Source organism: Lithobates pipiens, unplaced genomic scaffold (assembly GCF_037356315.1).
Source record: "Lithobates pipiens isolate NorthernLeopardFrog02 unplaced genomic scaffold, aLitPip1_a1.2 Scaffold_19, whole genome shotgun sequence".
Classification (NCBI taxonomy): Eukaryota; Metazoa; Chordata; class Amphibia; order Anura; family Ranidae; genus Lithobates; species Lithobates pipiens.
Window position 1 is genome coordinate 225621862 of NW_027507764.1, and position 27993 is coordinate 225649854.

General features: G+C 42.4%; 1 protein-coding gene across 4 annotated transcripts in view; it reads left to right on the forward strand.

Moving 5' to 3' along the window:
- Window positions 1–27993, forward strand: part of COBL (cordon-bleu WH2 repeat protein) — a 494130-nt gene that overhangs the window by 450352 nt on the left and 15785 nt on the right. For all 4 annotated transcript variants that reach the window (XM_077491755.1, XM_077491756.1, XM_077491754.1 and 1 more), the window contains 3 exons: window positions 2412–4501; window positions 13056–13163; window positions 16302–16541. In XM_077491755.1, the coding sequence (XP_077347881.1) occupies window positions 2412–4501; window positions 13056–13163; window positions 16302–16541 (2438 nt within the window). The remainder of the gene's footprint in view (window positions 1–2411; window positions 4502–13055; window positions 13164–16301; window positions 16542–27993) is intronic.

A 27993-nucleotide genomic window follows, 5' to 3' on the forward strand; every position in this document is an offset into this window, starting at 1 on the left:
GCATAAATCTATCCACTATTTTGTAGACGCGATAACTTTTGCGCAAACCAATGAATATATGCTTATTGCGTTTTTGTTTACAAACATATGTAGGAGAATACATATTTGCCTAAACTGTGGAAGAAATTTGTTTTTGGGGGATATTTATTATAGCAAAAAGTAAAAAAATATAGCTTTTTTTTTCAAAATTGTCGCTCTTTTTTTGTTTATAGTGCAAAAAATCCACAGAGGTGATCAAATACCACCAAAAGAAATCTCTATTTGTGGGGGAAAAAAAGGTCATCAATTTTGTTTGTGTACAATATCGCCTGACCGCGTAGTTGTCAGTTAAAGTGACGCAGTGCCGTATCGCGAAAAAGGGCTGCATCAGGAAGGGGGTAAATCCTTCCGGGGCTGAAGTGGTTAAAATACACCTATGATAAAAATTATAGACCCTTTTTTTTTGTAAGTGTGCAAACTTACAAAATCTGCATGGGATCAAATAATTATTTTCCCCACTGTATACAGTATCTCACAAAAGTGAGTATACCCCTCACATTTTTTGTAAATATTTTATTATATCTTTTCATGTGACAACACTGAAGAAATGACACTTTGCTACAATGTAAAGTAGCGAGTGTACAGCTTGTATAACAGTGTACATATGCTGTCCCCACAAAATAACGCAACACACAGCCATTAATGTCTAAACTGCTGGCAACAAAAGTGAGTACACCCCTAAGTGAAAATGTCCAAATTGGGCCAAAAGTGTCACTATTTTGTGTTGCCACCATTTTTTTCCAGCACTGCCTTAACCCTCTTGGGCATGGAGTCCACCAGAGCTTCACAGGTTGCCACTGGATTCCTCTTCCACTCCTCCATGACGACATCACAGAGCTGGTGGATGTTAGAGACCTTGCGCTCCTCCACCTTCCGTTTGAGGATGCCCCACAGATGCTCAATAGGGTTTAGGTCTGGAGACATGCTTGGCCAGTCCCTCAGCTTCTTTAGCAAGGCAGTGGGTGTCTTGGAGGTGTGTTTGGGATTGTTATTATGTTGGAATACAGCCCTGCATCCCAGTCTCCGAAGGGAGGGGATCATGCTCTGCTTCAGTATGTCACAGTACATGTTGGCATTCATGGTTCCCTCAATAAACTGCAGCTCCCCAGTGCTGGCAGCACTCATGTGGCCCCAGACCATGACACCCCCACCACCATGCTTGACTGTAGGCAAATCACACTTCTTTTGGTACTCCTCACCTGGTTTCTGCGACACACGATTGACACCATCTGAACCAAATAGGTAATCCATGTACTTAGTCTGCTTGTCTTCAGCAAACTGCAGGCTTTCTTGTGCATGATCTTTAGAAAAGGCTTCCTTCTTGGATGACAGCCATGCAGATCAATGTGATGCAGTGTGCGATGTATGGTCTAAACACTGACAGGCTGACTCCCACCCCTTCAACCTTTGCAGCAATGCTGGCTGCACTCATGCATTAATTTCCCAAAGACAACTTCTGGATATGACGCTGAGCATGTACACTTGACTTCTTTGGTCGACCATGGTGAGGCCTGTCCTGAATGGAATCTGTCCTGTTAAACCGCTATATGGTCTTGGCCACCATGCTGCAGCTCAGTTTCAGGGTCTTGGCAATCTTCTTATAGCCTATGCCATCTTTATGTAGAGCAAAAATTATTTTTTAAGATCCTTTAACGAGTTCTTTGCCATAAGGTTCCCTGTTAACTTTCAGTGACCAGTATGAGAGAGTGAGAGCTATAACATCAAATTTAACACACCTGCTCCCCATTCACACCTGAGACCATGTAACACTAATGGTGTCACATGACCCCGGGGAGGGAAAATGGCTAATTGGACCCAATTTGGACATTTTCACTTAGGGGTGTACTCACTTTTGTTGCCAGCGGTTTTGACATTAATGGCTGTTTGTTGAGTTATTTTTAGGGGCAGCAAATTTACACTGTTATACCAGCTGTACACTCACTACTTTACATTGTAGCAATGTGTAATTTCTTCAGTGTTGTCACATGAAAAGTTATAATACAATATTTACAAAAATGTGAGGGGTGTACTCACTTTTGTGAGATAAAATATAAACAGTGACTATAGTAAAGTATGTCAGCAATAATATGACTATAGTTGTACATAATGAATTACTCACAACAGTGTAAATCATCCAAAACAAGAAAAAAACTGTTGCGCTTATAGGTGAAAGCCTGCAAGGAAAGGATGTGGAGAGGAAGACAACACCAAACCACACGGGGCAACTCCCAACAGTCTCAGCTCTTTGAGAGAAATAGTTTTTTTTTTAAACATCTGTGTGAACATTTCTCATATGGTAAATAATGTTTTTAAATATGTACTTAATCATGTCAGTGAAATGTAGATAAATTAAAATGTATATTATTTTACAGATATGGATCATGGGTACCACATCAAAAGCAATCGTATCAGTGCTCGGTCAAGTCCAGTGGGAGAAGAATCTAGACAGGTTCACGAGTACAAGGAAACTGGTGCTGCTGTGCCTGTCACCATTATAGATGAGATTCCTGAAGTTACCACGAAAAGTTTGAAGTATAGTGTACATACCATTCCACCTGCAAATGACTTCAATGCGATGCAAAAATCTTCGGCTGTAGGCAACACAACAAATGACAATTTAATTTCCCATGGCGAAATTATTGCAAAAAAAACGTATACTCCACACAGCAATGTTAAGTTACCCAACTCTCCAACAGTGAAGCTCAGTGGCCAGAGTTTTAAACAGGCTGCAGATATCTCAAAACAACATTCATTCAAAAGTGAGTTTAGTTCCAAGACAACTGACAGACCCATTGAAAATCCATCATCTAATCCACCAAAGTCAGCTTTCCCCATAAAAACAGAAAATGAATCAATGCAATTTAAGAATAAAGCTGACCTAATGCCTGACGGCAGACACAAACTAGGAATCAAAGAAAACCAGGCTCCACAAAACAATACTAATAAGGCAGCAGAAACCACCAAACCAAGTCTGTGGCGGCAGCAGACATATGAACCAAAATTTGGCATGACGACATTTACAGTGGTTCCTCCGAAACCCACTGTTAAAAAATATGACAGAGGTGTTTCCCTTACTTCAAGTGCCATCAAGATAGATGATCAAGGGAATTTAATAAGTCCACAGTCGTCTTTTGAAAAAAATGATAGTTTTGCTAATGACACAGAAAGTCCTCTGGTAGAAAAACCTCTGGTTGCAAGAGCTAAAGAGTTTTGGAGATCAAGTTCAATGGATGCACAGGGAGGGGAATCAAAAGAGCAGCCTGGTAAAAAGATTGGACCTGTCAAGAATTTTAAGCCAAATGAAATTGTGGAGAACAGAGCAATTTTTACTTCATCAAAAGGATTAACACAGTCGATACCTGTGGGTAAATTAAATGACAGGGATAACACATTGGACAGGAACAAACCAGCACCAACTGTTCCCCAGGAAAATGTGATTATTATTGAAAACACAATCAAGAAAACAGACGTGCCACTTGTAAGATCTACATTAAATGACAAACAACCAAGGCAAGCAAATGAGACTATTAGACAGAACACATTTAAAGGAAAATTGGATCAAGGCCCTGCCATCAGTGATAGGATCCGAGGACCACAACAGACCAAACCAGATTTGTTATCAAAAACTTCCCAAGAAAAGGTGATTATTATCGAAAAATCAAATCAAGAAAAGACAGAACTGCCATTTTCAAAACCTTCCAAGAGGACATCGAGCCAATATGTGGCTTCTGCTATAGTCAAGTATACAGAACCTTTAAATAAAAAAACACTAGAAGCTTCAGAGGTCAAACGTGATTCTTCAAATTCCAATAACAGAAGCTCTACTTTTGTGGCATCCTCCATAAAAAATAATACAAATGTTACCCCAGAGGAACCAAAAAAAGAAATTAAATCTGCAACTAAACAAAACACATTTACAGAATTGAATACAAATCATGGCAACAAGGATGGTCAGTTGACAAATAAAATAAAATCAACTAATAAAAGCAGCAATCTCAATGAGGAAACACCCACTGAGGCTATAAAAAGTGATTTTCTATCTAGAACACAGCAATTTAATGGCCCTGCAAAGGGAAATATAACTGTGTTGGAAAAAACTGAAAAAAACTCTGCAGCTGAATCAGCTCGCATTCGCCCAACATCTAATGTGCCATCGAATGCCTTTTTAAGAGCTGTTCGAGAAAAGTCTATGAAAATAGAACAAGAAAATGCTTTTGGACCCACAAAAGCATCAGCAGCCACTGTAACAATAACTGAGAAAAAAGATAAACGTGAAGTAGACACCATACCTTCTACAGTAATAGATGAGCCAGACAGTTCTGCCAGCAATAGTTTTTTCGGACCTAAAGCAAAGTTTCGACCTGTGTTACAAAAACCTATTCAGTCAGACAACTCATTACATACTGCTTTAATGGGAGCAATTCAGTCTGGTGAAGGAAAAGAAAAACTGCGAAAAATACAGGTAAAATGTCATAGAATATAATATATTGCTTATAAACTAAGAGACTATTTATAGAAAACCTTCATGGATGGCATCATACAGCAGATTATATCATGTTTTATAAAGGTATAAGATGTTAGCCCTTGTACACATGGTCGGACATTCCGACGGAAAATGTCCGATAGGACCATGTTGGCGGATAATCCGACCATGTGTGGGCTCCATCGGACTGTTTCCGTCAGAATATCCGACTGACAAAGTTTTAGAGCTGGGCTATAACATTTTCCGATAACACGATCCGACTGCAGGCCATTCCTGGTGTTCGTTTTCAAATACACTTTCAGGCAGGCGATTCAATGATCTGCAGTGTATTAAATATATCTACAGTCTCCTACACACACATATATATATATATATATATATATATATATATATATATATATATATATATATATATATATATATATATATATATCCACTGCATTCCAGTCAGGCCATTCCTGGTGTACTTTTTATAGTAAACTTCAGGTTTAGCTGTTTTGCTAACAAAATGCCCACTAAAAGAGGGCAAGCAGGCTCTGTTTTTATAGCCAACAGAACTGGTCGTGGGCACGGCACATCTTCAGAGCGTTGTGGTGGGGTGCGCTTGTCCTTTTTTTCGGCAGCTGGCCGTGTTGAGCCACGACATGCAGAAGAGTTGGTAGAGTGGATAACTAAGCTGTCTTCATCCTCCTCATCCTTTGTCACCCAGGCTCAGAGTAATTTGCCTGCCTGCTATTCCATTGGCTCAATGTCATCAGTCACTCCTTCCCTAGCCCCATCATCAGTCACAGAGGAGTCCCCCGAACTGTTCAACCACAGTGTCGGGTACATGCTGCAGGAGGATGCTCAGCGTTTTGAAGGCTCCGATTGTACCCAGGTTGAGGAATGCAGTAACATGAGCCTGAGAGAGGGGTTGCCCAAGAAGGACAAGAAACTGGCAGTCATGTTCCCCCAGCTGCAGCATACTGCCAGGTTTGCTCCAGTGATGAGGAGGGAGGGAATGAAGAGGTCACTGACTCTACCTGGGTGCCTGATAGAAGAGAGGAGGAGGAGGCACATCTCCAATGAGGCAGAATGCCCTCCAGGGGCCAGATTAAAGGTAGCCACCGACTGTATCACACCGCAGAGTCTGCATGTGCAGGGCGCTGCTGACTCCCCACGTATTTTGAAAAGTTTAACAGGGCCATGAAATTGCAATATTTGCTCTAATATTTCACACCAGGGCCCGTTCCTGCGCTCAACAAGAGTATCTGTGAGGCTTTACAGTGTTGTACCACCACCACCACCTAAGGCCCAATTTTTCTTCCCCTGTTTAACAGGGGCATGTAATTACAATATTTGCTCTAATATTTCACAGCAGGGCTTGTTCCTGTGCTCAACAACAGAATCTGTGAGGGGTTACAGTGTTGTGGCACCACCAGCACTGCCTAAGACCCAATTTTTCTGCCCCTGTTTAACAGGGGCTTTTATTAAAATTTTTGATGTAATATTTCACAGCAGGGCCCGTTCCTGCGCCCACCAAGAGTAAATATGAGGGCTTACAGTGTTGTGGCACCACCACCACACCACCACAAAAGGCCCAATTTTTCTGCCCCTGTTTAACAGGGGCATGTAATTACAATTCTTGATATAATATTTCACAGCAGGGCCCATTCCAGCGTCCAACAAGAGTAACTGTGAGGGCTTACAGTGTTCTGGTACCACCAACACCTAAGGCCCAATTTTCTGCAAAGTATATAGGGCAGGCCACATAGTATATGCAGGCGGTCCCCTACTTTCAAACATCCGACTTACAAAAGTCTCCTACTTACAAACGGAGAAAGACAACAGGAAGTGAGAGGAAAAAGGTGTCTCCACTGATGCTTTATCACCAATCCTTGTTTCCCTAATAACCCCAAATTTTCAAAATCCAATTGTCATTGGGACAGAAAGTGAGGTGAAATCTTCTGAACAGGGGCACAGACAGCAAAACAAATTTTACCGGGGTGATAACCTTTTCCTATGTTATCCAAAAAGCTTAAAAATAGATTTTTTGGCTGGAGCTACACTTACAAAATGTACCTGTTCCAAATTACAAACAGATTGAACTTAAGAACAAACCTACATTCCCTGTCTTGTTTGGACTGCCTGTATACTGCTGTTCAGAGTATATAGGGCCTGGGGGCCCCACGCCTTTTCTTTTTTTAATTTGGGTACGGGGTTCCCCTTAATATCCATACAAGACCCAAAGGGTCTGGTAATGGGCTGGGGGGGTAGCCCATGCTGTTTTTCTCAATAATTTTCATCCATATTGCCGGCACCCGACATTACATTACAGCCGCAAGCAGTTTTAAATTACTTTTATTCCTTTAGAAATGTCATTTTGTGCAGGGACTGTTCTAAACATGGGAAACACATGCCACTTTACAGGCATACTATAGTCACCCCCCAGGTACGATATTTAAAGTAATATTTCACTTTTATTTTGCCATCCTCCCCCAGTGTCATCCGCCCCAGTGCCATCCTCCCTCAGTGCCATCCTCGCCAGTGCTATCCTCCCCAGAGCCACCTGCCCCCAGTGCCACCTGTTAGTGCTATCTGTTCCCAGTGCCACCTGTTAGTGCTATCTGTCCCCAGTGCCACCTGTTGTCAGTGCCATTTGTCCCCAGTGCCATCTGTCATCAGTGCCACGTATAAGTGCCATCTGTCATCAGTGCCATGTGTCATCAGTGCCACATAGTGCCATCTGTCATCAGTGCCACATATTAGTGCCATCTGTCATCAGTGCCACGTATCAGTGCCATTTGTCATCAGTGCCACCTGTCAGTGTCACGTGCCATCTGTTGTCAGTGTCATGTGTCATCAATGCCACTTATCAGTGCCATCTGTCATCAGTGTCACGCATCATCAGTGCCACATATTAGTGCCATGTGTCATCAGTGCCACGTATAGGTGCCATCTGTCATCAGTTCCACGTATAAGTGCCATCTGTCATCAGTGCCACATATTAGTGTCATCTGTCATCAGTGCCACGTGTCATCAGTGCCACGTATAAGTGTCATCAGTGCCACGTATCAGTGCCATCTGTCATCAGTGCCACGTGTCATTGTCCTGGTGCTCCAGGGCCTTCAAAAGTGTAATAGGTAGTCAACAAGTTAGATGTGTAATTTATGCTCCTAGAACATGTGACGTGCTCCCTGCATGTTGAGCCTCTCTATGTGGCCAGGCTGTGAAAAAGTCCCACACATGTGGTATTGTAATACTCAGGAGGAGTAGCAGAATTTTTTGGGGGTCTCATTTGTGGTATACACATGCCACGTGAGAAAAAAATCACCTATTACAATGACAATTTTGTGGGGAAAAAAATATTAATTTTGCAAAGAATTGTGGGAAAAAATGACAACATCAAAAAGCTCACCATGCCTCTCACTAAATACCTTGGAATGTCTACTTTCCAAAAAGGGGTCATTTGGGGGGTATTTGTACTTTGCTGACTTGTTCGGGTCGCAAGAAGTGAGATAGTCCACCAGTACATCAGATGTGATCAATTTTGTGCGATTCACACCACAGCTTGTAGACTCTCTAACTTTCTCAAAGACCAAATAATATCCACTAATTTGGGTTATTTTTACCAAAGATATGTAGCAGTATAAATAGTGGCCACAATTTATGACGAAAAATTAATAATTTGCATAATTTTGTCACAGAAACAAAGAAATATGCGTTTTTTTTCAAAAAATTTTCATTTATAGCGCAAAAAATAAAAACCCCAGAGGTGATCAAATACCACCAAAAGAAAGCTCTATTTGTGGGAAAAAAATTACAAAAAAATTCATTTGGGTACAGTGTTGCATGACTGAGTAATTGTCATTCAAAGTGTGAGAGCACCGAAAGCTGAAAATTGGTCTGGGCAGGAAGGGTGTTTAAGTGTCCAGTAAGCAAGTGGTTAAAATCACTGCTCTTGAAAAAACTGCCATTTTTAAAACTTTTTTTGCATTGATACATGTCCCAATCACTTTTTATGACAATAACTTGCATATTAGCATTTAAAATTCGCACTTTTGATTTTTCACATTCGGGTCCCATAGACTTTAACTGTGTTTGCGCAAACTTTCGGTCCATTCGCATGTTCTGCCGCAAACCGAACCGGGGGGTGTTCGGCTCATCTGTAGTTATGAGGAAAGGTTGAGAGCACTGAACTTATTCTCTCTGGAGAAGAGACGCTTGAGAGGGGATATGATTTCAATTTACAAATACCATACTGGTGACCAAACAATAGGGATAAAACTTTATTGCGGAAGGGAGTTTAACAAGACATGTGGCCACTCGTTAAAATTAGAAGAAAGGAAGTTTTACCATAACTTACGTAGAGGGTTCTTTACTGTAAGGGCGGCCAGGATGTGGAATTCCCTTCCACATGTGGTGGTCTCAGCGGGGGGCATCAATAGTTTCAAAAAACTATTAGATAAGCACCTGAATGACCACAACATACAGGGATATACAGGGTAATACTGACTTATTATCACACACATAGGTTAGACTTGATGGACTTGTGTTTTTTTTTTTTCAACCTTACCTACTATTTAACTATAGAGCTATGTAACTATGAGTGCAGAGAGGAGAGCTGTGAATGTTGAAGGGACAGCAGCAGCCCAGCTCTAGCAGCAGCCCTGATTATCATGCTGCCTGGGATTCCAGTACAGCAGAGGTAGAAGGCAAATGAAAGTTACTCACTGGATTTCTGACAGGATTAAATCTGTATTAAACCCAAACCAAGGGGATGGGAAGGAAGATGCACTACAAACACCTATAGTGTAGAACTGTTGAGCAAACACATGTAAAACATAAGTAATGTACTCACAGTGTTTCCAGGGTAACAGGTACATGCAGTTTAAAAAGTCTGCTCCAGGGAAAACAGTCTGTATAGTGCCCACCGTGGAACAGAATCCACTGTGGATGGATATGCAGGGAGCCAGGAAGACTAAAATTTTAATATATTGCCACTTACCAGTCCTTAGATGTGGTGGCTGCATTAAATTTCTTTTTTAGACTTTTTTTTCTTTATTTCTCCTGGTGATCTGCCCAGTAACACACCTTTGGACAAGAGTATGGTTAGTCTGAGGGGAGGGGAGTGTTCAATGCACTAGTAGATTTAAATACACCAACAGATTAAAGCTAAATTTCAGTTAACACTGTTTAAGCCGTTACAGCAACAGTTGTTCTCTTTGGGATAAAGATTTTACATAAATAAATAAAAGTTGAACATTGTAAACTCCCCTGTCATTGTTAAATGGTCTTTCTTAACCCCCTAACTACTGCATATGCAGAACAGCTGGTTCTGTTGAAAAAACAACAGACGTACTGGCTAGATCACCAGGTTAAAATAAACAAAAGTAAGCCTAAAAAAAGACAAATTTTGCTATTATATCCCATATCCAAGGATTGGTAAGCTGCAGAATAAGAAATGTTTGCATCTATTGAACAGATATAAAAACACTTTTTAACCACTTGCTTACTGGGCACTTAAACACCCTTCCTGCCCAGACCAATTTTCAGCTTTCGGTGCTCTCACTCTTTGAATGACAATTACTCAGTCATGCAACACTGTACCCAAATGAATTTTTTGTCCTTTTTTCCCACAAATAGAGCTTTCTTTTGGTGGTATTTGATCACGTCTGGGGTTTTTATTTTTTGCGATATAAATGAAAAAAGACCGAAAATTTAGAAAAAAACGCATATTTCTTTGTTTCTGTGACAGAATTATGCAAATTATTAATTTTTCTTCATAAATGTTGGCCACAATTTATACTGCTACATATCTTTGGTAAAAATAACCCAAATTAGTTGATATTATTTGGTCTTTGTGAAAGTTAGAGAGTCTACAAGCTGTGGTGCGAATCTTTGCAAAATTAAGATTTTTCATTTTTTTTATTTTTGTCTACAAAATTGTCATTGTAATAGGTTATTTCTCTCACATGGCATGTGTATACCACAAATGACACCCCCAAAAAAATTCTGCTACTCCTCCTGAGTATTACAATACCACATGTGTGGGACTTTTTCACAGCCTGGCCACATAGAGAGGCCCAACATGCAGGGAGCGCCATCACGTGTTCTAGGAGCATAAATTACACATCTAACTTGTTGACTACCTATTACACTTTTGAAGGCCCTGATAACAGATGGCACTGATACGTGGCAATGATGACACTTATACGTGGCACTGATGACACGTGGCACTGATGACAGATGGCACTTATACGTGGCACCGATGACACGTGGCACTAATACGTGGCACTGAAGACACGTGGCACTAATACATGGCACTGATGACAGATGGCACTAATACGTGGCACTAATACGTGCTACCGATGACAGATGGCACTAATACGTGGCACCGATGATGCGTGGCACTGATGACAGATGGCACTGATAAGGGCCATTGATGACATGTGACACTGACAACAGATGGCACGTGACACTGACAGGTGGCACTGATGACAAATGGCACTGATACGTGGCACTGACAGATGGCACTAATATGTGGCACTGATGACAGATGGCACTATGTGGCACTGATGACACGTGGCACTGATGACAGATGGCACTTATACGTGGCACTGATGATAGATGGCACTGGGGACAAATGGCACTGACAACAGGTGGCACTGGGGGCAGGTATCACTAGGGTGGATGGCACTGGGGCAGGTTGGCACTGGGGCAGGATGGCACTGGGGTGGATCGCACTGGGGCAGGATGGCACTGGGGCGGATGGCACTGGGGCAGGATGGCACTGGGGCAGGATAGCACTGGGGGAGGATGGCACTGGGGGAGGATGGCACTGGGTGAGAATGGCACTGGGGGAGGATGGCACTTTTTTAACTTTTTTTTTTTTTTTACACTCACGGCCGCTGCAGCCGTTCATCTCTCCCCCCTCACACGCTGTCTGTGTGAGGAGGGAGAGCGGCGCTGAGAGATGATCTCATATGTTTACATATGAGATCATCTCCCATTGGACACGCCGATCGCGCTGTAAACGGCCGCTGTGATTGGCCGTTTACAGCGATCTGTGTTTGCCTGTCTCCGGGGGACACGGCAAACACAGAACTTCCCCGATGCACGCCCGCGGCAGCGCACATTGCGGAAGTAAATAACAGGACATCCAGGGACAGCCTCCCGGACGAAAGCGCCTGCTCTACGGCCGTCATTCGGCTATAGGGCGGGCGCGAGGAGGTTAATGGCATATTTATTATATCAAGTAGGATCAAGGATTAAGTTCATTGTTAGGATTTACATACACTTTAGGCAAATACCAGTTTCAGGTTTAAAAGTTTAACTGAAGCTTGTTGACTATCTCATATTTATTGGTTAGGAATACTCATTATTGTTATGAATCAATAAAGAGATGTGGAAAGTGAGAGGGCAGGCAGGACCAGCTGAAGTTACACTACAGCAGTGATGGCGAACCTTGGCACCCTAGATGTTTTGGGACTACATTTCCCATGATGCTTAGCTACACGGCAGAGTGCATGAGCACCATGGTAAATGTGGTTCCAAAACATCTGGGGTGCCAAGGTTCGCCATCACTGCACTATAGGGTTGATTTACTAAAACTGGAGAATGCAAAATCTGGTGCAGCTCTGCATAAATTCCAATCAGCTTTTTTTTTTTTTTGTCAAGGCTTAATTGAACAAGCTGAAGTTAGAAGCTGATTGGCTACCATGCACAGCTGCCCCAGACTTTGAACACTCCAGTTTTAGTAAATCAACCGCTTTGAATGTTAATTTTCCTAATCTTTAAGCTTTCAGTGCTGGAAGAATGGCTTTCTAAGGCTACTTTCACACTGAGTCGGGCAGGGCTGGTAAAGCGGCACTATTTTTAGCGGCACTATTCGCCCGCTAGCGGGGTGTTCTTAGCGCCCAAAAAAGGTTTAGAACTGCCCGCATAGCACCGCTGCAGCCTTAGACTGCTTTCAAACGGAGGTGCTTTACAGGAGCTACAGCGCTGAAAATAGCGCCTGCATAGTGCCTGTGCAGAGCCCCTCCTGTCTCTCCAGTGTGAAAGCCTGAGTGCTTTCACACTGGAGCGGTGCACTTGCAGGACAGTAAAAAAAGTCCTGCAAGTAGCATCTTTGCAGTGCTGTAGGAGCGGTGTATACAGCACTCCTAAAGTGCCCCTGCCCATTGAAATCAATGGGGCAGCGCTGCCAAACCACCAGCAAAGCGCTGCCAAACCACCAGCAGCACCAGCAGTTTTAACCCTTTTTTGGCTGCTAGCAGGGGTTAAAAGTTCGCCTCTAGCAGCCAAATAGCACCGCTAGAACGATGGTAATTCGCTGCTTTACCGCCGACGCCTGCTCGCCCCAGTGTGAAAGTAGCCTTAAGGTAAGTGCAGGCTACTCTATCCAGCTCTATCTTATTATTTTTATCAGCTTGGCTCTTTGCAGAGTTAGGACTAGTTTACTTTAAAACAAGGGTATATTTTGGCTGTGTAAACAAATTGTCAGCTGCCTGGGATATTCTTATACTACAAATATATGTTTTATTTATCTTAGAGTTCACCAACAGATGGAGTGGAAAGGAAGCTTTGTGAGCCAGAGAATGAAAGATCTGCGCTACTGTCAGCAATTCGAGCTCACAATGGTATCTCAAGGCTTAAAAAGGCAAGTGGAAACTTGTTAAATCTGACAGCAGCATCTGTATCAGGCTATATTCAGAGATCCCGTAATTGCTTTTTGTAACCTCTATGTAATTATCTGTAAAATTATCTGCGTAACGATGTCACATAGAAGAAAATAATGTCCACAATCATGAAGTCTTTGTAAGGAAAGAAAAATATAATGTTATTTTGGTTGTATTTCCATGTATGTTAAAAACATATTGAGATAAAGTTAGATATGGATATCACCATATTTGACCAATGACGTCACAGTATCCTAAGGGGGCTGATATGGAATTTGGGGGCCTTGTCCCATTTTTCTTTTTGGGTGAAATTCCCCTTAAAATTTATACCAGACCTAAAGGGCCTGCTATGAATTAGGGGAGGGGACTCTATTCCTTATTTTTTTGAGTAGTCATCTTTTCTAGGATAAGGAGCTGGGAGCTGTCATTTTGCCATCAATGTTTTCTTTATAATTGTCAGTTTTAGTTTAGTAGGTTGTATAATTTGCACAGATGCATTACTTTATAGACAGGGTTAGAGCACCCCCAGGCATGTTATTTAATTGAATTTTGCATTTTTAATGTTTCACTTTAAGCATTACTAGGATCACTGCTTCCAGACAAAATATTTTTATTGCTTTGGTACATGTTTTCCAGAGCAGTGCCCAGCCTCCCATGCCAGTTGTTGACAACCCCTTGCCTATTAGCCCAGAAAATGGCCAGAACTGTTTTTCAACTTTCGGCACCTAATGACTTCACTGGGGTTCAGTTTCAGCACCTGAACATTACTCATGTTCACTGAACCTTGCTCAAAGCAAACCAAGCTCTTCACTATCAGTAATACACACATTTCCACAATGCATGGTAAAGTGTATTACGGTACTCATTTTGTTGTGATCCAGTGCTATTAATCTCAATGGAGTCAACCGAAAACACCTTTAGAATACACTAATGTTGCCACATGCTACACCTTAAAATGGCGTAATGCACATTAACATAGTGTAACAGTGTGAACGGACCCTTGAAGTCTTTTTTTTTCAATTTTTTGGATCATCCATTACCCGCTGGATTTAGCGTCTGAGGCCCCATTTACACCGGTGTGACTTGCCATGCAATTTAATAGGTACAAATTGCACGACAAGTCATATCCTATTGTCGGCAATGGAACTGAAAAAAAGTCCCTGCATTATTTTTTGCAATTTCAGGTGCAATGTGCACAGACATCTGTGCATGAAGTTGCACAGATGTCAGCCAAGTCGCACTTGAAGTCACACTGACCTGTGGCTTTGAAATCGTGCAACTTCAAAGTCAGACTCAGTGGGAACGGGGCTTTAGTGCTCTGCAACATACAGGTGGTCTTTAGTAAACCTCGGACAGGTTGCAATTTTTTCTGTAATCAGGTGCAAGAGATGAAAATGTTAATTGTGCTTGATTGAAAGCCATATTTTTATATTGGATAGAATAGAGATGTCATAGTAACCATCACAAAGTTTTATTGCTGTCTCTATCAATGATAAGCAGATGTTTACCAGAGTAACCATTATCACAGGAACTGTGAGGGAAAATCCAAAATTTCCTGTTGTCATTAGGACAGGAGTAATGGGTGACTGCAGGGGTGTAACTATAGGGGGTGCAGCAGTCGCGACCGGAACTGGGCCCTGTGATGCAGGGGGCCCATGCAGCCCCCTCTACATATGGCCGGCAGCAGCATAGGCAGCTAGGGGTACCAGTGCACCATGCACACGGGTGGCAGAAGGTGGAGGGTGACTAGCAGAGCTCCATGCTCGACTATCGCACTGGCTGCTCTTTAGTTGTGCATTCCCCGCATTACCTGTGTCCTCGGCCGGCTCCTCAGAGTACCCCTCTCCTGCTCCATGCATTGCCGCTCAGTCCAATGTCTGTTCTCCCCAGCCAGAGTCCCGCCCCCCCGAGTCCGGCCCACTCTGCACTGCATACTTCTCCCGGGTAAACAAACTTTAAGCACACAGATGCAGTGCAGCCCTATGAGAGGACACTGCAGGCTTGTCTGCCAGCCCTCCTCCTCCCCCGTCATACACAGATGATGAAAGGTCTTTCAGGGAGATATGCTGATTGCCTGTCCAGCACACTGGATGGAGCCCAGGACAGGGACCCCTTCTCACATGGGGACAGGGACCCCCACCTCCCCTGGAGACAGGGACCCCTTCTCATCTGGGGGCAGTAACTTCATCTGCCCTGGAGAAAAGGACCTCATCTCTTCTGGGGATGGGGACCCCATCCTGCCTAGGGACAGTCCTCCAATGGGGCACCTAAAAATAAAAATAAAAAAACTGCTGATACCAGTGGTGGAACTACAGGGCTCACAAAGGTCATACCTGTGACCACGCCCTTGAGTTCCACCGCCGGACTCGGAGGGAAGGGCCCTGGCTGGGGTTCAGGGGGCCATTCACGGTTTCTTGCATTGGGGCCCTGAAGGTTCTAGTTACGCCACTGGGTGACTGCAGTGACAACTGTCTAAGAGAAGATTTCCCTCACTTTGGCAATATTTATTCTTAGTTCCTGTTATGTCTGTGACACAAGAAGTGAAGGTAAATCTGCCCAATGGGAAACAGAAAGCAGCAGAAAAAAAACAGGGATTTTAACTCTTCACTACTCTATCCAAAACGAAAAACAATAATGGCTTGAGTGCTATTGAAGCTTTATAAATCAGGATCAGAGTTTTTAGGAATTCTTTTTCAAGCTTCTCTAAAATACCCACTTATTCAACATTTATTGAAGTTAAAAACATTCTGTTGTAAAACTCTATTGATTGGAATATGTAATTCTGATTACCTTGTTTTCAAGGTGCCATTATCTTATTAATCAATTACCTTGATCTTTGTAGGCTTCATATTCCAAATGTCTATGATATATCTAAATACCTATGACATTTAAATGAAGTCAATGAAAAATTCGGTGAAACAGCTGTTCTGGTGAATTAAATTTTAAAACAGTTCTCTAAAAAACGCTTCTTAACGTCCCTAAACACGGCATGTAAACATGACAAAACTGATGTTTTCTAATGTCGGTTACTACTTGTCAAGTTACATTGTTCAGAAGAGGTTTTCAAATGTTCAGTGTACATGAAGCCTAAGAGTAAATGTTTTATTTTTCCTTGTTAGGTATCATCTGCTGCATCCAATGAACTACAGACAATAAGAAAATCAGAAAATGAATCCACAGCAACAAAGACATTCTCCATTCCTCCACCAGTTTTGCCTCCACCTCCACCTCCACAACCTACGTTAGGTTCTGCACCCAAATCCCCTCAGGTCTTGACAAACAACGCTGTAGCTGTAGATACAAGGGAAGCCTTAATGGAAGCTATCCGCTCTGGCCAGGCTGCATCAAAACTGAAAAAGGTACTGTAGCAAAAATATCTATCATTTTTTTTATTTCACATTGTAGTATATTGAGGGCATAATATATTAAAAATTGTAAGTGCACATTAGCTTACATTATAGAGACATGCCTGCTACCCATTCCCCCACCCCAACATGTAATAACTGGGGGAGAGGGACTCTCTCTTTTTTTCAAATTACAGCAACTTACAATTTGAAAAAAATCAGCTAAGCGGGGACCACACAGACATGTCATTCATTCAAGGGATTTTGATTGAACGAACTAGAAGTTGCGTAATCCACCAGGGCAGACGGCTTGTAGTTCTCAATGAACTGTGAGGGCACTGGCAAGTGCTCTTAGTTCATTGACACTTCCTACAGCTTTCAAAAAGAAAGCCTGTACAAAGGTATGGGCAAAAAGGTGTAGGCAGTGTCTGCATGAGCCTGACATTGCATCCATGATCTGCTGATCATGAGTGCAATGCTCTGGAGGCGCCTGAGAAAAAAAAATATAAATGTAAAAAAATGTTTTACCTGCCAAAATATGTGCGCTTTTATTTTTTTTTTTTTTTTATGTGATGTGATGTCTACTGCATGTGAGGCATTGGTCAGTACAGCTTATTAAATAAAGCATGAAACTTTCTGTAAACACAACCTAGAAAGTGACACTCAATCATAATGTAATGCCGTGAACACACAACCGGACTTTCCGACAGACTAGGTCCGACAGTCTTCCTGACGGACTTTCGGCGGAGTTCCGACGGACTTTCCGAATGAATCGGCTTGGACACACACAATCACACCAAAGTACGACGGATTCGAACATGATGACGTACGACCGGAGTAGAATAAGGAAGTTCATAGCCAGTAGCCAATAGCTGCCCTAGCGTTGGTTTTTGTCCATCAGACTAGCATACACATGAACGGATTTCTCGATAGGAACTGGTTCCGGCGGAAAGTGACACTCAATTATAATGTAATGCCGTGAACACACAACCGGACTTTCCGACAGACTAGGTCCGACAGTCTTCCTGACGGACTTTCGGCGGAGTTCCGACGGACTTTCCGAATGAATGGGCTTGGACACACACAATCACACCAAAGTACGACGGATTCGAACATGATGACGTACGACCGGACTAGAATAAGGAAGTTCATAGCCAGTAGCCAATAGCTGCCCTAGCGTTGGTTTTTGTCCATCAGACTAGCATACACATGAACGGATTTCTCGATAGGAACTGGTTCCGGCGGAAAAATTTAAAACATGTTCTATTTCTAAAGTTCGTCAGATTTTTAGACAGCAAATGTCCGATGAAGCCCACACACGATCGAATTGTCCGGCGGATTTGTTCCGTCGGACCTTTGCTGTTGAAAAGTCTGGTCGTTTGTACGCTGCATAAGGGTGTAACTGTATACATTATGCAAAACAGGAATCTAAAGGTTCCAGTATTTTTAATTTTTTTTTACCAGGCTCTAATATAGTATAAGACTAGTTTGCAAAGCCCACACCCTTACCGTTTACCATACTCAGTAGGGCTTTTAAAAAACCTATGCAGTCACTAAATACAACAGTATTTCCTTTTTTGTTTTTGTTTTTAGATAGTTAGTTAATGTTAACATGGATATCTCATTCATGAGACCGGAATCACTACTGAACTAGTTACTTGTGAGTTGTACTAGGTGATGATAGTTTTTAGGCATGGTGTAGGGGTTAGGGGGTCAATCAGTATGCAGTTTTATGGTATCTATTATTTTCAAAGCCACAGCCTTGAAATGTAAGCCACTGTACTCCCACCATAATGTAAACAAAAGTGTTTATTTCTATAAAGTTATTGAGCAATAGGTGCTATTCTCAGTTGAAATTAGTTTTATAGGTGGCCCAAAATCCATCTTTCTATATGCAGCTAATTGTTGAGATCTTGAAAAGACTTGCTGTTTAGTATGCCATCTTGGTTTGGGTTTATTCAGTAGCCTGGATAACCTAAGAAAGTGTAGGGATGCTAGCATTGGCTTTAATAACACAGAAGAACTGCTTACAGTAGTTTGTTTTATTGAACTTATCAAAAAAATATGAGACAGAATATAGTACATTAGTAATCATTATGCCTCACCTGGATCCTGCTAGAACGTTGTGAGTGCTAATACACTTGGATCCTGGTATGGCACTGTGAGTGCTAATCATGGTATTTTGTAAGTATCCTCTCAGTTAACTTTCTTACCTCTATTTTTCTTTATAATTGAGGTGTGAAAGAACTAATTAAATTTACTATATACTGTATTTAATCAGCTACTATTATGGCTGGATGAAAGTTAAAGGCTGTGGTTTAGTCATGTATGCATTTCAAATTAAAGCTAGTGAGCTGGTCCTCTTAATGGGGCCCATCCCACGCCAGGCACTCACCTACCCTAATTATCTTACTAGCTTAAAATTTATGAAAATTAAATACAGCATCTGCAAAACTAGAACATATATATCAGTTAATACATGATGCTGCTTCTGCTCTACCCCATCTTTATTTATTAAATTTGGTCACAAACTGTGGTCAAATCCAGCTGTTGGCACCCAAGCGTAAGTTTGTAATAAATGGCTTGAATCTAACTTGATTCCTGTGAATCAGCCAACATTTAGGCTAAAGGGGGCCCTGTCAACATCACCCTCAATAAAAATTTTAAAAAATCAAAGGAACCAGGTGGAAAAATGTAAGCTGAACAGTGACTACAGCCACTCAGCTGCAACCACTGTCCAGGTATTCTAAAAGCCGGGGTTATTGGGTGTCAGAATACAATTGCTGGCATTGGGAGAATAGTCCATCCACATGAATTAATTTATGCTGTTTAACTTGAATAAGAGATTATGTATTTCTTGTTCAGCCTGTTGAGGGTAAATCTTTACATGTATGGCCAGCTTAATTTCCAGAATCATGGTGCAGGCAATAAATACAGTTGTATGACTGCATAATCTATGAGATGAAGTAATTGTATAACTGTCAGTTACCCTTCAAACTGATATTAATTGCTTTCAATTGTTAAAATAGATGGGTTTATATGTTATCTGTCAGGAAATCGCTCTTGCACCGGAATCTGTAGTTTCAAATGACTTATGGAGAGCTGCTTGTTTAGAAACCTTAACTTTTAGATTTGGCGTTGAGCAATACCCTGTTTGAACTTACCTACTTTATTAGAATGATCCTTCAGCTTGCATGAACAATCAAAACATTTGTCCTTTTGAAGTAAGTCATTGGGCTCTGACAAATCATACATTTACTTCCAATTGTAAATATGCATCAATTGTTCCATTCGCTTTTACATTCCTTTTCATAAAAACAGCATTTTGTTTATATCAGCCTGGCAGACATGAGAAAACAATGAAACACAGTCATTCATTTCAGAGATCAGAAAACAGAGTATATTAATTTATTTGTGAGTGATCTAAAACAAAATAATTTTTTTTTGCTATCACAATACCCTTTTGTTTTTTTAAATGGAATTTCTGCAGAGATATACTGTAGGTGTGTTTCCCAATCCAACTACCTAGCTATGTGCTTAATGCACAGATGTTTCTGAGGTTTACATTAGGTATTTTGTTCCATGAAGCAATAAACAATGGCAAAGAGAACAGAATAATATATATTGTGATATAGTTGTTATGGAGCAAGAATGTATCCATTACTGTAAATTAGAAGGGCTTGAAGAGTTATGTTTACTTTAGAAATTCCATTAAATTTCTGAGTGAATTTTAAAGTGTTACCAAACACAATTTAAAAAAATCATATTTAATACCCTGATCTAAATTTTTTTGGCCTGTTTAATACCAGCCTTAAAAAGCACATCCCCAAAATTACCTTTTTATGTCTCCTATGCTACAACTTTCCTTATGAGTGTGGCTAAATGTGCTCTACATGGTCCCAGTGTATGTGATTATGTAGCCACCCTCCTTGGCACACTCCTGACAAGGACTGCAGCAATATGCTCAGATGCAGCTAGCGCCGTAACATCAAGCCACCCATTGATAAAAAGTCTTTGCCTACACAGCACCATCCACAGGCTTCAGCAGGACCAGGAAAACCAGCCTGAATGAATGAAAATGTACATGCATGCACAGTAGAATCAGCAGGTGCATTGATTGATGGAGTGTGTAACTGTAGCAGAGCAGTTTATGTGACCACAATATATGTACACTGCGTGTCTCCATCAAATCTGAACTGGAAGGAAAAAACCTACATGGGGGCATGTGGAGAGCACATTGATGGGACAAAAAAATTGTATGAAATGAATATGAGGATTAAAATAAACTGCTGGGGTGTAGTACTGTATGCTGGATTTAGATGTTCATTTTACAATGATTGTTTTTATTGGCACTTTATTGCAAAGGGTATGTCAATTCTTATTTTAAGTGATCACTTTACCTGGCTGCCAGAAATTGATGGACACAGACTGATTAACATTGGTATATACATGCTTTGACGTTTAAATACTATTGGCTGCTACTGAAAAAAAGCATATTAAAAGATATTGATGGACACACATTTACAGTGGGAAGCGGACAAAAAATGTTAATTCCCAGGAAACATTTAAGTATAGTGTCCAAACTTTTTGTTTTGGATATCGTAGGGATAGGTCGAACTTTTGTCAGTTCTATTTTTTTTCTGTAACATCAACTTTCAGCACTGGACTGTAGTGCAATGCAATATATTGCAGCTTCAGAGTGCTCTAAAGGTCCAAAGCAGTAGCAGTCTGAATCCTAGTAGTTCCAGTCCCTGAAGACTCTCTTTGTGCCTATACCCTGCCGCGGTAAGTCTGGGGCTTTGCTGTGGGGTTTTCCCACAACTTCTCTCACACCCACTCACCACCCTGTGGTAGTCCCTGAACACTGAGCCTTTGTCTTTTACATAGAATAGGCAATCACAGGATCTTAGGCAGGAAGCAGAGTGTTGCAGGGAAGCTGTAATGCTTTTAAATAGTTTGTCAATGTCACGGCCAATTTTAAAACAGTTACCTGCATCCATATTAATAGCATGTGCCACTTTCCGCTTGTCCAAGACTAGGTGCAGATATGAAAATGTTGGTGCAAGCCCTGCAACACATTTAAATGTGCATTCAAATGCACAATAGCCCTTGCCTTTGTAGGTGGTACACAGCCCTTCCCTTGGCTCTGGTGCCATGTTGAACACATTGCTATACACAAAAACTTGCACATCAGTGCTCCAGCAGCTTTCCTGCTCCAAATTATGGCTCAGATCACTGCACAGCCTTCACCAGGTTATGAAACAGCCTTCAGTAACTGGACACAGGTTGGCTGCACTCCATTTGCTCCAAAAGCAACAGTCTCTTCATTGATCATGGTTGTGAGTACCCCTCAGGGGATCCCCACCCTAATGCAGGTGTCAGAAGGGAAATGGGATAAGGAGGCAGATCAGAACACACTGTGCATAGGGCCATAATGAGGTTAGTCATAGTATCTCGTAAGACTCTATACCTGGGTCTTGGATCTTAGTCTCCACACCTTAGAATCTTTCCATATCTCCTGGACCTAATGGAGAAAGGTCCAGGAGACCTTTCCAGGAGGCACTAATCAAGAATATGGGACAGTGTTGCTTCCCAATTAAGATAAGAATGGGGAGGAAGAAGTGGACAGTGAACCCGATCTCTTGCAAACTGAGGGAAACCATTGATGTTTTGGTGGATGAAGTGTTCACCTGTTTGTAGCTAGACCCTTCATCACCCTCTAGACCTATGGTCTTCTGTATGGGATTACTTCCCAAATCCAAGAAACATCCTTGATTTTTTATGGGTTATTCACTAGTACAGGTTGTTCTGTATGAGGACTGGGTGGGACCCGATCTCTTGCAAACTGAGGGAAACCATTGATGTTTTGGTGGATGAAGTGTTGACCTGTTTGTAGCTAGACCCTTCATCACCCTCTAGACCTACGGTCTTCTGTATGGGATTACTTCCCAAATCTAAGAAACATCCTTGATTTTTTATGGCTTATCCACTAGTACAGGTTGTTCTGTATGAGGACTGGGTGGGACCAGATAAAATATACCCATTACTATACCCATTAGAGGCCCATCATAAAAAGTGGAAAGTGATTGTGCAGTATCTGACCTTTCCCTGCCTCAACAATTCCCTTGCGGCACCTATTAAAGATGTTCCAGTCTTTAAACAAACCACTAGACCCACTGAACAAATCATTTATTGCTCTCAGTAAAGCCTTATTTGCTTTGTTGAGCTCAGCCATGCAACTATTGGTGGTGCCTTTGGTCGTTTGCCAAACCCTGACAGTCTGGGCTAAGCACATAGAATTTAACCCTAGGATTCCTCAGTACTCCAATAACTGCTGCATCACCAAGTTTCCTTGTGCTACTGCATAGATGGTTTTGTAAGACTTCCTGCACCTAAATTCTCACCTAGCTCTCATGTTAGCACAGATGCACAGAATCCTTTGGCTGCAGGTGGAAAGAGCACTCTTTTGCCCAGTAAAAAGAAAAGCTAAGGTATCCACAGCAAACTTTGCCACTCCTGGGTTTCAAAAGAGTTTCTTTCATCCCTTCCAAACCTCCACTTCAAAAGCAAAGTCTTCCAGTCAGTTAAGTTGCAAGTCCTAGACGTCCACGCCAGCTAAATCTGGCACTTAATTCTGCTGCTGTCTTCTGGACTTTGCATTTGCCTGGACATTTCAGATCTTTGGCTGGAGTTTAACTCCCTACCACCTCCCCAATTTATACCCTCAACCTGCCTGCCAGTTTATTGCGATTGCAGGCCATTCAAACTACTTTACAACAGCTTCATTCTTCAGGAGTACCAGTTCCCAGCAAGGAACAGTTTCAGGGCTATTATCCAAACCTATTTATGGTGCCAAAGCCCAGAGGTTGCGTTTGCCCAATTCTAGACTTTCTCATCACCTTCTTACAGGTCCAAACATTCTGAATGGGGTAAATTATGAAGATACTTTAGAGCTCCGAGTGGATGCCTAACCTAAAGATGGTTGGGGTACTTGCAACTAGTCATGGACAAGGTCTAAGCCCAAGTGTTCCTTGTACAGAAAAAAGTGCTTACCCTCTGAGCTAACGTCTGGACCCTACACTCTAAAAAGCTCCTTACGGTCTGAATTTGCATGAGGGTTTGGGTCTCATAGTAGCCTCATTGTGACGTTTCACCAGTTTCAGTCTAAACTTCTATGGCTCAATGTACTGACTGCATGGGACAAGTTCCCTCAGTCTATTAACAAGCCCCTGTCCCTAAACCATGATATCTTTGACTTGATTGCTGACCAGCCCTGCACTGGAATTACGGATGTCATTTCCTCCATTGATCTAGTATGAATCTCTCAATGGATAGCAGGCTCTTGGGCTGGGAAAGTTTCCTGGGGATGGAAACCGTCTAATGTAAAAACAAGTGCAAGCTCCATAGTGTAGAGAAAAAATAGAAACAGTCTAAGGCCGCGTACACACGGGCGGACTGTTCGCCCAACTTTGTTCGTCAAACAATCCGACAAACAGTCCACTCAAAATTTGCATGAACGGACTTGACCACACACGATGAACGAACAGTCCGCTGAAAGCGTGCGCGATGACGTGAACGGCACGTACGACAGGACGAGAAATTCGACGTCCAATACACTGCAATGCAACCTTCGCCGTTTAAATCCTTTCTGAGCATGCGCGAAACTTAGTTTGTCGAACAAGCCTACACACGAGCGGACTGTCCGCTGAAACCAAGTTTCAGCGGACTGTCTTACGGAAATTCCGAAAAACTTTGTTCGTCAGACTGTCCGCTGAAACTGTCCGCTGAAGCCCACACACGAGCGGACTGTCCGCTGAAACACTGTTCAGCGGACTAAGTTGGGCGAATGGTCCGCCCGTGTGTACGCGGCCTAAGGGACACAGTTGTCAAGGGAGTCCCATCAACATTCTGTAACTGAAGGCCATTTGAACAGAACTGAGGGCCAGTCACCTATCCCTTCTGTGTTGGACCAACCAGCTTCAGGGGCAGCAAACAAGGGTTCAGTAAGACAATGCTAAAACTGTGGCTTACATTAAGCATCAGAATGGCTCCAGAAGCCAAGTGGCCCTTCAAAAAGCAGACCTAATTATGATTTGGATCACAAGGCACATTTCAGCCATGTCCACAGCCCACATTCCCAGTACAGATAATTGGTAGACATACTTCCTAAGTCTTTAGCTTCTGGATGCAGAGTAATTGTCTCTACACCCTTAAGTGTTCTGGGACATGTCACCCCTGGGGGACGCTGGACTCTGTTGTCACTGATTTAACAAGGTGGACAAATTTATGGCCAGAATCAGGGTTCCAAAGGCCTTTTTCTGTGGACACACTATTGATCCTATAGGATATGATCAGTTTATTCTTCAGCTGCTTCACATGATCGAGATGATGGGCTTCCAATGATCTTGGCAGCACCAAACTGGTCCAGAAAGACTTGGTACTCAAACATTCTATGACTCCAGGGAGAAATTTTGTGGGCACTTTCAGACCAGCCAAACCCACTGTCTCAGGGAACCAGTTTGCTATCCTGCTTTACAGTCACTGGCTTTGGTGACTTGGGTGTTGAAACCTAAGAGATCAAAGTCTCCCTGACTTAAATATTTTTACCCTGCTTAAATCTAAGTAATCAATGTCTTGCTAGTTCTATCATCAAACTTGGAAGGCTTACTTTGCATGGTGCATGTCATGGAAGTTTCACCCTGGACAATACTCAATGGGATGTATCCTGTCCTTTCTCCAATCTGGGTTGGAGAAACATTTGGCTTTGGGCATCCTGAAGAGTCTAGTCTTATCATCGGCCATTCTCATTTAGAGAGCACTGGCCAATCATGCCGCTGGTAGAGGCCTTTGTTCACATGGTGACTCACATCATTTCGACACTCTGGGAACTCAGTTTGGTCTGTGCTAGTAAGATAGTCTTTCTTAAGGCTATCATTTCAGTGAGTTGGGTTTCAGAACTGGCAGCCTTATCCTCTAAAGAACCATTCCTTGTTCTTTATAAAGGTGGTTGTGAGGCCCCAGAGCTGCTTTCTCCTTAAAGGAAATCTATAGTCACAACATACATGTTAATAACATCAGCATTGTAAAAAAAAAAGAAAAAAGTGTTTCTTTTTGACAATCCAATATACAGTGCCTTTAAAAAGTATTCATACCCCTTGAAATTTTCCACATTTTGTCATGTTACAACCAAAAATGTAAATGCATTTTATTGGGATTTTATGTGATAGACCAACACAAACTGGAACATATTTGTGAAGTGAAAGGAAATGACGGCACTGTAGCCATCATTGATGGCTACAGTGCAGACCTACTTTTCCGGGAGGCCATCAATAGACGTCCTCCCATTTGCATGCTCCCCGCGGGCCCCCTGCAGGGTGTGCACGGTGTGTGCTGTGATCGCTGAGTCATTGAGACTCGGGTGATAAGAGATCGGAGTAAGGGGTTGATCCCGGCCCCTTACCATGTGATCAGTTGCCTCCAATGACAGCTGATGACGTGATGTAAACAGAAGATCGGTAATTGTTTTTTTTTTCTTCTCTCTCTACGTTGACAGCGTGAGGAGAAAAAAAAACTGATCACTAGCTTCCATTGAAGGGACATTGGTCCCGAAGAGGAAGAGGTGAAGCCGCCTCATCTGTGCCCACCATTACCACCTGCCAGTGCCCACAGTGCCACGAATCAGTGCCCACCAGTATATCAAAGTGCCAGCAATCAGTGCCACCTATCAATGCCCACCAGTGCCACCTATCAATGCCCACCAGTGGTGCCAATCAGTGCCTCATCAGGGCCACCTAGCAGTACTGCCTATCAGTGTCACCTACCAGTGCCGGTCAGTGCCCATCACTGCCACCCATCAGTGCCTATCACTGCCACCCATCAGTGCCCATCAGTGCCACCTATTAGTGCCCTTCAGTGCCACCTATCAATGCACTTCAGTGCTGCCCATCAGTACCACCCATCAGTGCCACCTCTTAGTGCCCACCAATACCACCTATCACTGTCCACCAGTGCCACCTATTAGTGCCCATCAGTGCCGCCTTATCAGTGCCCATTAATGCAGCCTATCGGTGCCCATCAGCGCAGCCTATCAGTGCCCATCAGTGTAGCATCATCAGCATACATCAATGTCAATGTACCTGTTTGGCAGTTTTGTATTTTTTTTTTATTTAAATTTAACAAAAATTAAAAAACCTAGAGGTGATCAAATAGCACCAAAATAAAGCTCTATTTGTGGGGAAAAAAATGATAAAAATGTCATTTGGATACAGTGTTGTATGACCGCGCAATTGTCATTCAAAGAGTGTGGGGCGGGACAGTGGTGTAGTTGTTAGCACTCTCACCTAGCAGTAAAAAGGGTCACTGGTTCCAATCCCAACCACGACACTACCTGCCTGGAGTTTGCATGTTCTCCCTGTGCCTGCGTGGGTTTCCTCCGGGTACCCCGGTTTCCTCCCACACTCCAAAGACATGCAGGTAGGTTAATTGGCTTCTGTACAAAATTGGCCCTAGTATATGAATAGGGACCTTGGATTGTGGGCTCCTTGAGGGTAGGGACCAATGTGAGTGTGCAATGTACAGAGATAGGCACAATTGTAGACACTCACTCAGGTTGAACTGGATGGACTGGTGTCTTTATTCAACCTTACTAACTATGTACAGAGCACTAAAAAAGCTGAAAATTGGTCTGAGCAGTTGGGGGGTTTAGGTGCCCAGAAAGCAAATGGTTAAAAAGTGTTCCAAGACATGAGCCATGAGCTACTGGCCAATAACTCATTGTCGCCTATAACTCTTACTGTTTCAGCTGGCACATCTAAGAAACGATCCGATGGTGCCGCCGGCTGGTCACACAGGCGATCAAAGAGTACATAGTTACATAGTAGGTAAGGTTAAATAAAGACAATAGTCCAGCCAGTTCAACCTGTGTGTGTGTGTTTGTGTAGATAATCATTTCCCGTATCCCTGCTGACACCACAGATTGTTGAGTTCCACATCCTTACTGCCCTGACAGTGAAAAACCCCCTACGCAGCTTAAAGTAAAACCGCTTCTCTTCCAATCTCATCGTTTGGCCCGTGTCTTTTTACACTCCCTGGGGCGGAATTTATTTATTTATTTATTTATTAATTCTTTATTTATTTCCTTTCGAAAAAAAATTTTTTACAGCCAAAAGTAGGAAGAACACAATATTGACAATAAACGGGCCTATATAAGATATTCAATATGAATAAGAATATTCTTTCTCACCTCTACTCTTCCCATACCACCCTCTGAAAACCAGCCAACCTATTTTTTTACATTTACGTTCACCTATTATCCCTCCCCTCTACTTCCGCTGCCCCTCCCGGCCCTCTCATCCACTCCTGATATAAGTGGATGAGAGAAAGGGGAGCCCCTTCCCTCCCCCAAAAGTCCCTAAACCTCACTATATTTCCTTGTTAACTTAATTTTTTTCCAATCCCCCACTTATTC